Genomic DNA, 12,193 nt, shown 5'->3' with positions numbered 1-12,193 from the left:
GGGGAAAATGAAGGGGAATCTACCCCTGAAGATTTTACATTTCCACTGGAAAGATAAAATAGGCACACACATACACACAAAGAATTGCCATAGAAGCTGTAAGAATATAAGTAGAGGCTGACATTTGGCCCAGGGAAAATAGATTATTTCTCAGACGAGACTAGCTTTCCCTTTTGGTTTTTAATAAATAAATAAGGGAGGAGGAGAGGAATAAAGACACTTTGACGGTGGCTATTTACTCAAAAGGATGTTTATAATGAAGCAGCTAAGGCCCAGTAGACTGTGTACTCACCTAAGTATGATGGCTCAGCCAAAGTTCAAAATGTGGACTTCTAAGCACACATTTTCCCTATAAAAAGGGTTGCGTGCTCTCTGTTTCTTAAGTAGATACATGATTCACAGTTCACCCTTGTGTTTTCTCTGAGACGGTCTTTGGTAAAGCCATAAAGATAAAAATGTTCTTCCTGAAGTAGACACCATCAACAGTTATTTATGTACATGGCTAACACGTGCTAACAAAATGCCAAGCACTTGGTAGGGGCCTGTCCAAAGCCACCACTGAAGACTTCAGTCCTGACTCCTTGGAAGATTTTGCATGACACCCCATAGTAACTTTTTCCTGCCCTTTTTATATGCTTGGTCTGCTTGGCCATAAGAATTAGACTACAAAGCAAATCAACCTCACAACTAGATTGTCTCTCACTGAAAAGGGTGCTTGTACAAATCCTTTTAAATAAATTCTTGGATAGTATTCTATCTGTGGGGACAGTTACAAATTGCCTCATTCCTAAGGATATTATGAGTTAACTTTAAAAAATGGTTAAAACTATTTATCTCACAACTTGGCATATAGTAAATGCTAAAATTGTCCTTTTGAAAAAATAGCATCTTTGTAACATGTTTCAATTTATCTACATTTTTAGAAAGACCCAGTGGTGGTGTGCTGTAAAGCAGTATAAAGTGAGAACTCCTGAGATTCCCAGGCCTGGTTCTTGTTACAGACCTTGTTATTTCAGGCATCAAATATTAAGTTTGAAACTCACCTTCATAGGTATACCTTCTCTATAGGAAAAATGAGGTTGCAAGTCCATTGCAGCAATGCCTGTCATACACACACAGGGGTGTATGCCTATCCTCTCTTGGCCTGAACATAGCATATATGTTCTAACCTCCTGATCCACCATCTGTCTTCTCCCAGATCCCCCCCAAGTCCCCACACAGTTGGAAGACATCAGGGCCTTGCTCTTAGCCACTGGACCGAACCTTCCTTCGGTGCTTATGTCCCCTCTGGGAACACAGCTGGTCCTGGATCCTGGGAATTCCGCTCTCCTTGGTGAGTCCAATCCTCTAAAACATTGGGCAAAAATCCAGGGCTGGACAGGATTTATGGATGGGTGACTGCCTGCAGGTGGGAGGGAGGCAGCAGTGGGGGGTGGCCAACAGGAAATCACTAAATTGCCTACAGAATCCAGACTCACCAGTGGAAACTTGGCTGACTTTCCACACGAGGTGAGTGCGGCTCTTAGTCTGGACTCTATAGTTTGTCTGGATTCCAATATGGCCCCTCTTGGGCTGATGCCATGGCCCAGACCCTCTCCTTCAGGGGCACTCACTGAACTCTGAGAAACGGGTAGCAATGAACAACCCTTTCTGTGTCTCCTCCACACCATGAGCCCTCTAACCTCTTACTCTGAAACAGCTAGAATCAGCTTTTAAGGGCAAAGCTATAATGTTTGCAGTCTAGAGGCCAGAAATTCTGTCTCTGTCTAGGCCATCTCTCCCTCTACAGAGTCTATAGCCAACCCAGATAGAGTTCCCAGGGCAAAACCCTCCTGTCAAACACTGGGGACCAAGCTATTGCCTACACAACTGGTAACAACATCCAGAGTAGCAGTCTTTTGCTTGCATCTGAGCTCTGAGCTCTGAGCTCCTCACTCTGGAATCATGGGAAAGACAGAGCTGTGCATATAAGAGAACAGGGAATCTATGGGAAATCTGTATGCCTTCCGTTTGATTGTGCTGTGGGCCCAGGACTTACACTGGTTAGAGAGAAAAACCAAACCTCTTAATGACTTCTTTAAGACCATGAAAATGGAGAAATTCTCCACACTATGTGCCCCTGAATGTGATAACAGTAGATAGAATTATTTATTCTTTTGGCTCAAAATTTAAAGTTTCTTTGTTATCCCACCCAAAGTTTTACCAGCCACACTGATATCAGAGTGGCCAAGAGCTTCAGTGGGATTACAGTTAGAACACAAAAATTTTCTTCCATTTCAATTTCCGTTATTATCTGAAATTAGTGGGGAGCCCTTATATCTTATCAGCAGATGGGAACACTTCTGTCTTCTCTCTTCTGGTCAACAAGTGGCCCTCCTCTGTTTACCACCACACGAGGAGCTTGGCACTACGTTTTTTCATATCCTACTGATCAGGAGCCACACAAGCTTCAAACTTCAGTTCCTTGGCTTACCAATGATAATCTTACTCCAAATTAAGTATGGACATTGTAAACACCTTTGTTTTAGACTCCCCGTTATCCTGTTAGTTAGAGCCCAGTAACTAACAAAGCTCACAGCAGTTGCTAATCTTCAAGCTGAATGACTCTTTTGGGTCACTCAGGTACCATTCCACAAGCAGGAAAGGTCCATGGGCTCACAGCCTTCCATGATGACTGTAGTTTCTTTCTCCCTTATTCTGAAATAATATTTTTGTCTCATTTTAGCCATGGGCAATAAGGATTTATTGTGCTTGCTGCTGCATTCCATTGCTGGTTTATAATGCTTTGTTACCTTAGACTGGTATTTAAATCTAACAGTTAAGACACCTTAATATTCCAGACTGCTCCATTTGAAGGAGACAGTGAGCCAGTGTTCATAAAATCCCTGGGTGTAACAGCCAGGACAAAAATCAGCCCTGCCCCAGCACTGTAGACCTAAGGGAGCTCTGTGTGCCACTGTGGAGATAAATTAGGGTTCGGAAATTGTGTCAAATATCGGGACTCTGAAAACTGGGTTTCCACATACAAGAGCCTCCATGATGCTATGGAAATGTGTGCAAAAAACTGTGAGTAGCTTTCAAATTGGCAGACTGTAAGAGAAATGGACAGTCAGGATTAGAACAAGAAAAGAAAATGATGCCATGGATCCTGAGATGAACTGTGCAAAATATTTGTCAGGGATCTTTCTAGAAATAACTGTGCAATACTTTTGCTTCGAGCCTGATGATGGGCAGCTAGACTGAAATCAAGATTAGCAAGGCTCAGCCAGAGTTCACCTCAACCACTCTGATGCCCTCTGTCCACCTTGAGCTTCTCCTGCTGTTGACTCATCCAGATTAGTTCACCCATTTGCTCCCAGTTGGACAGATTCTAGTCCTCTGGCTGGGTCCTCTGGCTGGGCCCTCTGTTACAAGAAATGGGCCAGGAAGGCAGTTTCACACTGAGTTTTCTACTGAGAAATTTAAACAGTAAAGAGCATCAAATCAAAGAGCATTTGAATTCTGGATATTAGAAAAAGCAGGCGTACTATGATAGGATGCTAAGATGAATATTTAGGGATTTTTAACTTTTGTGTTATATGTGTGTGGTTGTTTGTGTATGTGTATGAGTGCAGTCGGATCCCTTGGAGCTGGACGTATAGGAAGTTGTAACTCACCAGACATGGATGCTTAGAATCAAACTCAGATCTTTTGCAAGAGCAGCAACCATGCTTAATGACTGAGCCATCTGCCCAGCTCTTAGCTTTTCTTTACAAAAAGATGATGTAGTAAAATAAATACTCAAGGCAAACCCATCTAGCACTGTGAATGATCAATCTTATTCTAAGAGTAACATATTCTAGACCAAGGTGGAAATATGTATCTTCAGTCACTCAGGACAGGTACTACCTTGGAACTCGTTAATATCCACACCTGATCTACTTGATTTCATGGATGAAAGCCATTTGCCAGGCCTGATGGAGCCAGCAAGTGGTTAGGCTCAAGTATTTCTTGGTGTTTGGGGCTAACTGCCTGTAATCTAATTATGTGCTGTGGTCCCACGTGGTTTCGAGGCACAGGAGCAGTGGCTCCTGGGCCGTGCTTCTGCCCTTTCATTAATGGAAGGGAAGAAGGGAGAACTGGAGTCTTAAAAGCCTTGTCTCAGAGCTAGCTCTTATTCACTGAGACTTGAGTGTTGAGATTCCAGTGGGTGAGTGAATCTATTTCCAGAAATGGCTGAATTAGTTATACAGCTTATTAACATTGATTCCCCTTCAAGCCATAGCTGCACCTGATAGAATAGCACTTGAGTGGGCTCCTTAGGCCTCACTTTACATGAAAGTAACATAGAAAATTAGGATTAAGTCTCTTGATGCTCTTCACTCTTGACTATGTGGGTTCCATTAGGAAATGCCCACTGGAGTCTGCTATACAGAGGGTCCAGCCTACCTGATCCATCATCCTGACCAACACAAGTACCACTTCTTTGGAACTTGGTGGTAGTTGTCCTTTCTGCAGGAGGCTCAAGATTATACCCACTTCTCTAGAAGGAATGAGTCCTCCTTTGGTCCAGCCCTAACACAGTGCCCTACAGTCTCCATTTTCAGAACAGAAGCATTGCAGACCTCCCCAGGGTATCTAACCCTTCTTGTAACTTTGAATGCAATGTTTTTAGAAGGACAACCAGGGCCAATAGTACTCATTTATAGGGTAGAATCATGGATTTTTCTTAAATAACTTTAACTGGAGTTGTAATTATCATAGCAATATATCTACATTTATGTCAAGTATAAATCAAATTTAAAAAAAAAAAGAAAAGAAAAAAAATCTAATGATTCAACCCTGAAGTAGTGAGTGCAAATACCTTAAACATCAGTCTAAATCCTTTATATATATATATATATATATATATATATATATATATATATATATATATTTTTACCTAAAGTTAACTATGTTCTGCACACTGGCTTTAAGGCCAGTATCGCTTAGTGATAACCAACAAACATCTTTCTATGTCTCTAAAACTTTTCTATAATTCACTTTTCATGGCTGCCTTGGCACAAGATATTGTGTCTTACTCAATCAGTCCTCTGGTGGATTTTGTGTTCTTTTTAGTCTTTTTACTATTTTTTAAAATAAGCATGATGACTTTTTTCTATGTCTTCCTGTGACCCCTGTTTACTTGGGGTAAATTCCTAATGGTAGATTCATTGTGTCAAAGCTTCATACTGTTTGGGGTTTTACTATGTATTATCTAATTTTCCCCTAGAAAAATTATATCCCTCTTATACAAGAACTGAATGAGTGGTCCCATGTCCCAAAAGTGTTATCTACATGGGTTGTAATCAAGAGTTTTTACTTTCAGCACTGTAATTGTAATGCACAATGCTGCAAGATACAAGAAACATTATTTATAAGTATATTCTTATTTTTATTCCTTTTGCAATTTAATAAATTTTTCAGTCTCCTAATTCCATTTAGGAATTGCTCATTCATGTCATCTCTTCATTTATGACAACTAGTTATCCTTTTTATTGATTTATAAGACATGTATTTATACATGCTTAGTTAGCCATTTGGTAGTTGACATGAAACAAATCACACATAATCTAATATGGAAATTGCCCCTGCAGCCAACAGACTGAACATACAGCATTTCCAAGGTTGCCTTCCACACCTTTGGTTTTGTTTGTTGTGTGCCTTCCTGGCTTGATCTTCTCTTTTCCTTCCGCCCCTTCACAATCACTCCTCGAAACCTTACTCTCTCCCACCCGTCCCACCTCAGCTAACCACTGATGGATCTGCTCTCTATCAAAGTAGGCAATCTCGCTGTGCATAGTGTTACATAAAGGGAACAACACCATTGAAGATTGACTTCTTTTATGAATCTTTTTTATTTTTAAAAGTCTCTCTCTCTCTCTCTCTCTCACACACACACACACACACACACACACACACACACATATCTCTCTTCCGATCCTGTCACCCCTTCATGTCAGGACTTCTTCTTCATTATAACATCATTCAGCCTCATCTATGTCACCACATTTGTTGTTAGAGCATGTCTCCTCTCGCTGCCTAGCACTTCGTGTATGGATATATTACAGTCTGCTTAGTCATTCACCAATTGAGAAACAGAGTGGTCACTTCAGGTTCTAGTTATTAAAAATGCATCTGGCATAAAAATTCATGCGTTAGTCCTTGAATGGACATATGCTTTCATTTCTCCTCACTAAACACCTAGGGGAGACATGGCTGAATTACATGGCAGGTGTGTGGGTAGGACTTCAATAAATGGTCACATTGCTTTTCACAGTGGTCCGTTACTTCATGTCCACATCAGCACTTGGTGACATTCTAGAGTCTCCTAGTCTCCAGCAAAGCTTGCTCTCCTTGCTGTCCTGGTTTTAGGAAGTCTACTGGGTGTGTGGTAATCTCGGTGTGGTTCACATTTACATTTTTCTGATAATCAGCAGTGTTCAGCAGCTTTCCCTATTTACCATCCTAATTCCTTAGGCAAAACACCAGTTCAGTTGTTTTACCAGTCTTTTAAAGTAGGGTGTTTCTTCACTTAGACTTGAATCTTCAAAAATCTTTATATAATTTTAAAGCCTACTGTTAGACACATGATTTTCAGATATTTTGTACTGTGGCCACCATTTCATTCTCTTAGTGATGTCTCTGAAGAGTGGAAAACTGAGACCTTGGTATGGTTCTCCGTCCTATTTTTGTTCTGTTATGCATTATTCTTATATTTAAGAAATCTAGAACAGACCCAGAGTCTTGAACATATTTGATGGGGGTTCGTTGCAGAGTTCCAAAGACTATTCATTTTGTAAAGTTCTGTTTGTAAGCAGAACTTTATTGTTATGTTACATTCGTTCACTGACCTGTGCATTGCCTGCAGTAGCATCCACACCACAGAACAGAGCTGAGTACCCACAACTGAGGCCCTGAGGCCCTGAGGCCCTGAGGCCCTGAGGCCCTGAGGCCCTGAGGCCCCTGCACCTAAGGTATCCTTCATTTGGCCCTATGCAGAAAACATTTGTGACACATTATTAACTACAATGCTGAGGTCTATAATGGAAATCACAAATCCTGCTTAAAAGCCACACTCTTTCCACTGTCATTGTACCCTATCCCTGAGTTAGACATTCTTCCTGAGATTTAAGATCCTGAAAGGCTTAGAACATCCTACTGATTAGGAAAGAGGAAAACCCTGTTCTATAGGCCCCAGATATTTCCCCAGTGACTGCAGCAACAATATATGCAGACAGCTGTCTGTGGCTGTGGTGTTGGCTCAGGCAGTAAAGTGTTGTTCTGCCACCATGAGGACCTGAGTTTGGATATCCAGCATCCATGTAAAATGCCAGGTGTGGGGGAGATGGATCCTTGGGGTTGGCTGGCTAGCTAGTGTGGCCAGATTAGTGAGTTCCAGGTTCACTGAGACTCTGTCTCAGAAAATGAGATAAGTTCTGAGAAATTCAGCCACATACCATCCTCTGGTTTATACACACACACACACACACACACACACACACACACACAGAGAGAGAGAGAGAGAGAGAGAGAGAGAGAGAGAGAGGGGTTCTCAACCTTCTAACGTGCAACTCTTTAATACAGTTAAACTCATGTTGTGGTGACCCCCAACCATAAAATTATTTTCATTGCTACTTCATAACTGTAAATGTTGCTACTATTATGAATCATAATATAAATATCTGTGTTTTCCAATAGTTTTAGATGACCCCTGTAAAAGGGTCATTTCCAAAAAGTGTTTGCAACCTACAGGTTGAGAATTGCTGTTCTTGGAACACTCTCTCCTTTGTGAGTGAACAAGCTCAACTCCACAGACCTTTCAAGCATCCCTGCTAGAGGCATGTGGCCCAGCCCCACAGGAGCCATTTTCTCATGCCCGATGATTTTACAAAGAGCAGGGAGAGTCTGTGACTAGTCCATCCTCAGTGTTCCTGGCCCTTCTCCCCTGCAGGGCTCCAGCACACAACCAGCTCAGACCACAGCCTCACAGTAGCATTAGCATGCTCTCTGCATCTCAGAGCCCATCAGGCACCAGGGCCAAGGCTCACACTGTGCTCACACAGTTGTGTTTCCACACTGACCTCCTGTCCACACTTGCACAGTTTCTGGACATTCATTTCTCTGCAGATAACTGCAAAGCTCAACTGGCCCAAGACCTCTATTTAGAGCAGTGGTGATCCATAATCTCATCCTGAAAGGTGAACATTTCTTCCTCTGGCACTCTTAGAACTGGGTCATTCCAATAAAGAATGTTACACTGGTGGGCAATCCAAGCCCACTATGCATGGAACAGACAAACCCCAGAGCTGGAATCTACAGATGGAGTTCACAGTGTTAGTGTGTAAACACCTAAAAGTAGAAAGGCACATCAGGGAACAGTTCAGTATGTGGGAAAGAGGTTGCCTTTACAACCAGAGGAACTCTTAAGACCATGATCCGTGAGCATTGATGTGCAGTAAGCTACTGAACATGGCTCATGACTGCTGGAAGGAATGCAAGGTGCATTCCCAGCACAGGAGGATGTGATTCGTGTACTCCAAGAACAACAAAGAGGCCACGATGGCTGGAGTGGAGTCACAGAGAGAAGAGATGAAGGCTGGGAAGCCGACCAGATAGGCAAGAAGGCAGAGGGCAAATTTTGTAAGGCCTTGTAAATGATCACATTAAAACAACAGAGAAAAAAAAAAAAAAAAAAAAAAAACTCTTTAAATGTTCAATGTTTAAACTGACTCAATATTGACTTGAGTATCATGAGCTCAACTTTCCAGGACTAGGCAACGGCAGGCAGAAGTGATTTCTTTTATTAGAAGCCATGTGGCCAACTGCATGCTGTATAGCTGACGCTAGTAAACCAGAGGCTTATCAAGCTGGCTCTGGTACAAGCCAATATTGCTGATTTAATTTGACTCACATGTGTTGGGCACCTGCTAGCCTACCTGGCCTGAAGCTTCAGCAGGCACGTGCCTAACCATTTCCTCCCTCTAGTAAGAGGGGCCCAAATGGATAATCGAACCACCTGGGAAATTTAAAACTATTCCAACAAAGACCAATTAAGCTAGAATCTCTGGGGGTGGAGCTAAGGATCAGTACTTTTAAAGAAATCATTCTCAGGGTCGAGTGGATTTCCAGTCTCCTCCCTCTTCCTTACTACATGTTCAGAATGAAAAGAAAAAAATGGAATATGTAAAATATATTTAGAATAGTCTAACTTAGCACACAACTTCTTTGCTGCTCAAATCTGACATGTATCCCTCTCCCCACCGCTACTCCCGGTCTTGTCTCATACAGTAACTCCATTTCTGTCCAAATTCTCCCTGGTCTTTGTCATTGTCTTGAGCTTTCTGTGACTTCTTTGCCCAAAAGGCCCTCTCTTGACCTCAAACTAAATCCTAGAGGTCTTTGTCCCAGCCTGGAGTGATCACTCTCCAGTGATGTCCTAAGCACCTGCTCTCCATCAGGGCTGGGCAAGCTTTTTCTGTAAGGAGATAAATAGGAGCTATTTTCATCACTGTGCATTGTACCTGCCCCTGGTGTGCCTACTCTATAGAGTCATTTTTGCTGTCCTATACAGCAAGTATACTAAGGGATATGGTTGTGTCCCATAATAGTAAAACTATATTTCCCAAAGCAAAAGTCAAAGCTATAGACAACCTTCTTTAAGTCACTAATAGGACTTAGTATTACTAGAGACATTTCATGTCTGTATCATGTCTCTCAGCTTGCTTCCAGATCCTAGGGAGAAAGGGAGCTTCATTTTCCAGCAGCTTAAAACAGAGGTTGGTAGCAGGGCCTTGAGCCACTCTATCTCTGATTTCTATTTTAATTACAGCTTTTTCATCTGTCCCACACATCTCCACCCTCACCCTTAGAAACGCACTTCCTGAGTCCCCTGGTATAGGCTACATCAGGCACTTCCTCCCAGCAGTTCTGAGGAAATGCACGCTATGACATCAATGGTGTCCTAGGCCACATCTGTTAGGAAACCAGTTTCTCGTGATCCTTTGGAAGATCCTTTGGAAGACTAAAATCATCACTACTTCCTCTCCAAAGATAGTTGCAAGAACAACAAGACCTGAAGGCCAAAGGTTAGGTACAAATTAGTTCACAATAGGGTCCCACCCAGAGGTGTCAGGGAAAGTGATGCAGAGGAAGGGCAAGGCAACCTGAAGGGCAGGACCAGCATCCTTGATGAGGAAAGTCAGTGCAAAAAGACATTTACCCTGACCCCCTTCAAAGAACGGTTGGCATCTGTTTCCTCATTTATACTGGGAGGCTATTTCATGCCACAAGGAAATTAAGTTTTGTTTCCTGAAGTGTTGCCCACAAGGAGAATATACTTTGCCACGAAGAAGAAAGACCAGTGTTCTGTGGTTGTTCACAGCCCCTGTTTATTTACTTTGGTCTCTTTTCTTAAGGTAAAATTTGAAGTGGATAACAGAGCCCAGTAGGGACTAGATGAAGCTCAGCAGCAGACTGTGTAAAACGAAATCAATATTTCAAAGGGTGTTTATGGGGAAGCCATGGGAAGAAGTACAGCAGTTCTTCAGACTGGAGTGCACATCCATAAATATAAAAAGACACCAAAGCATAAGTGACATTAAAATAGCTGGGCAGAGAGAGCAAGGCAGTAAATCTCCCCCACTTGCCACTGTTCCAGGCCATAGCAAGTAACCAGGCATGGACTTATTTTAAGATTCTAGATAATCAGGAAATGGAGACCTTGAGAAAATTCACTCACACTTGCTCCTACCCTTTCTTGGCACCAAGACAGAATTCCCAGGCCACTGCCCTTCCTAGCATACCCAATAGGAATGATGTGAATGAGTCTGGTGTCCCCAAAATAGACAGGTATTGAAAGGCCATCGGTGGGAAAATGAGGAACTCTACACTTGCCCCAATAAATCCTTCCTCACCATGAAATGGCTCTTGAAAACACCCCCTCATGTTCCGTGCCCCCTCTGTGTTTGTACGGTGCTAGACTGGCAGGTTTACAACAGCTGCAGGGCCCAAAGGCAAACTATAGAAGAGAAAGGGCAGGATTGTGTCCCAGGGTTTGTTAGGAACTGTGAAAGGAGAGACAGACCCTCCTGCCTCAGTTCTCAGCCAGCTTTATAGAGGAAAGGCGCCTCGGTTGGAAGAGCCATTTCCAAAGGCACCGCATCTATTTCCTCGCTGATACATAACCCAGCCCACAGAATTGGGCTTGTGAGACTTAAATGAGAAGCTCTATGTAGTGCGCCTAGTTTATTGCCCAGTACAAAAGTAAAAGCTAACATGTGTTCAGTTTCGCCCTTTGTACTTCCGTTGTTATAAACTCTTTAAGTCTATTCTCTTCTCCGCTGTAGCCTACACTAAGCTCTTCCTTGGATTTTAGCGACAGTTGCTGGCTGTCATGTCAAGTGTTAAGAAGTAGCTCGGAAGATGCATGCCTTATTAGAGGGTCCATGTGTGGTACCTTCTGGGTAGGAGCACAGAGGTGCTGGCCCATGTTTGCCTTTGATATAAAAGGACTCCTTGAGTAAAAAGATCAGCCCATGAGTGATAAGGAGAGAGCATGTAATAGAAGGAGACGTGAGGGTGGAGCAGTCGCTCTGGAAACTAATAAAAGACCAAGCCTGCAAGGCTCGGTCCTCTTGTGGAAGACCTTTTCCCTTCCATCGTCTAATGTCCATGCTGCCTAATGGGGCTCTTCCCCTGCATTTTAGAGTGTGGCACAGTGATCAGAGCAGGCTCTAGAACCACTAGGCTTGGCTATGCTACCTACTGACAGCTGAATAACCTTGGGCAAATGATTCAAGCTCTCCAGCCTTAGCCTGTAAAGTGAAGATGGATGGCTGCTTAACTTTTCGGAGCTCTTGAAAGGGGTAAATACAGTATTTAAAGTGTTGGAGTGGTGTCTCTGAACATGGTGTGTGTGCAGTTCCTATAGGCTCCCACTTGCCCCAACCCTTCCCTTCTTGGAGCAGCAGAGTGAAGAAAGTTGAGTTACCTTGGTAGGGATAAAGAGGATGGTGGATTGATTCAGGCCTCAGTCAGCCTAGTTTTTTGTTAACTTACACATTTTACATTTCTTAGTTCTTTAACTCTTTGCTTGTTAAATTCATTTCTTTTAGTCAAGTTCTCTTTAAGAGTTCCAGCTCATCTCGGATAAATTAAGCAAAAACTCCAGCCC

At 42.6% G+C, this 12,193-nt stretch overlaps 1 protein-coding gene across 4 annotated transcripts in view; it reads left to right on the top strand.

Moving 5' to 3' along the window:
* The window catches only part of Adamtsl1 (ADAMTS like 1), an 877,745-nt gene that overhangs the window by 834,993 nt on the left and 30,559 nt on the right, over positions 1-12,193 (top strand). For all 4 annotated transcript variants that reach the window (XM_076934699.1, XM_076934698.1, XM_076934696.1 and 1 more), the window contains one exon: positions 1,199-1,333. In XM_076934699.1, coding sequence (XP_076790814.1) covers positions 1,199-1,333 — 135 coding nt within the window. The remainder of the gene's footprint in view (positions 1-1,198; positions 1,334-12,193) is intronic.

The sequence above is a fragment of the Arvicanthis niloticus genome, chromosome 5, assembly GCF_011762505.2.
Source record: "Arvicanthis niloticus isolate mArvNil1 chromosome 5, mArvNil1.pat.X, whole genome shotgun sequence".
NCBI classification, from domain to species: Eukaryota; Metazoa; Chordata; class Mammalia; order Rodentia; family Muridae; genus Arvicanthis; species Arvicanthis niloticus.
The sequence above is the reverse complement of the archived record's forward strand: the minus strand, read 5'-3'. Positions and strand labels throughout refer to the sequence as shown.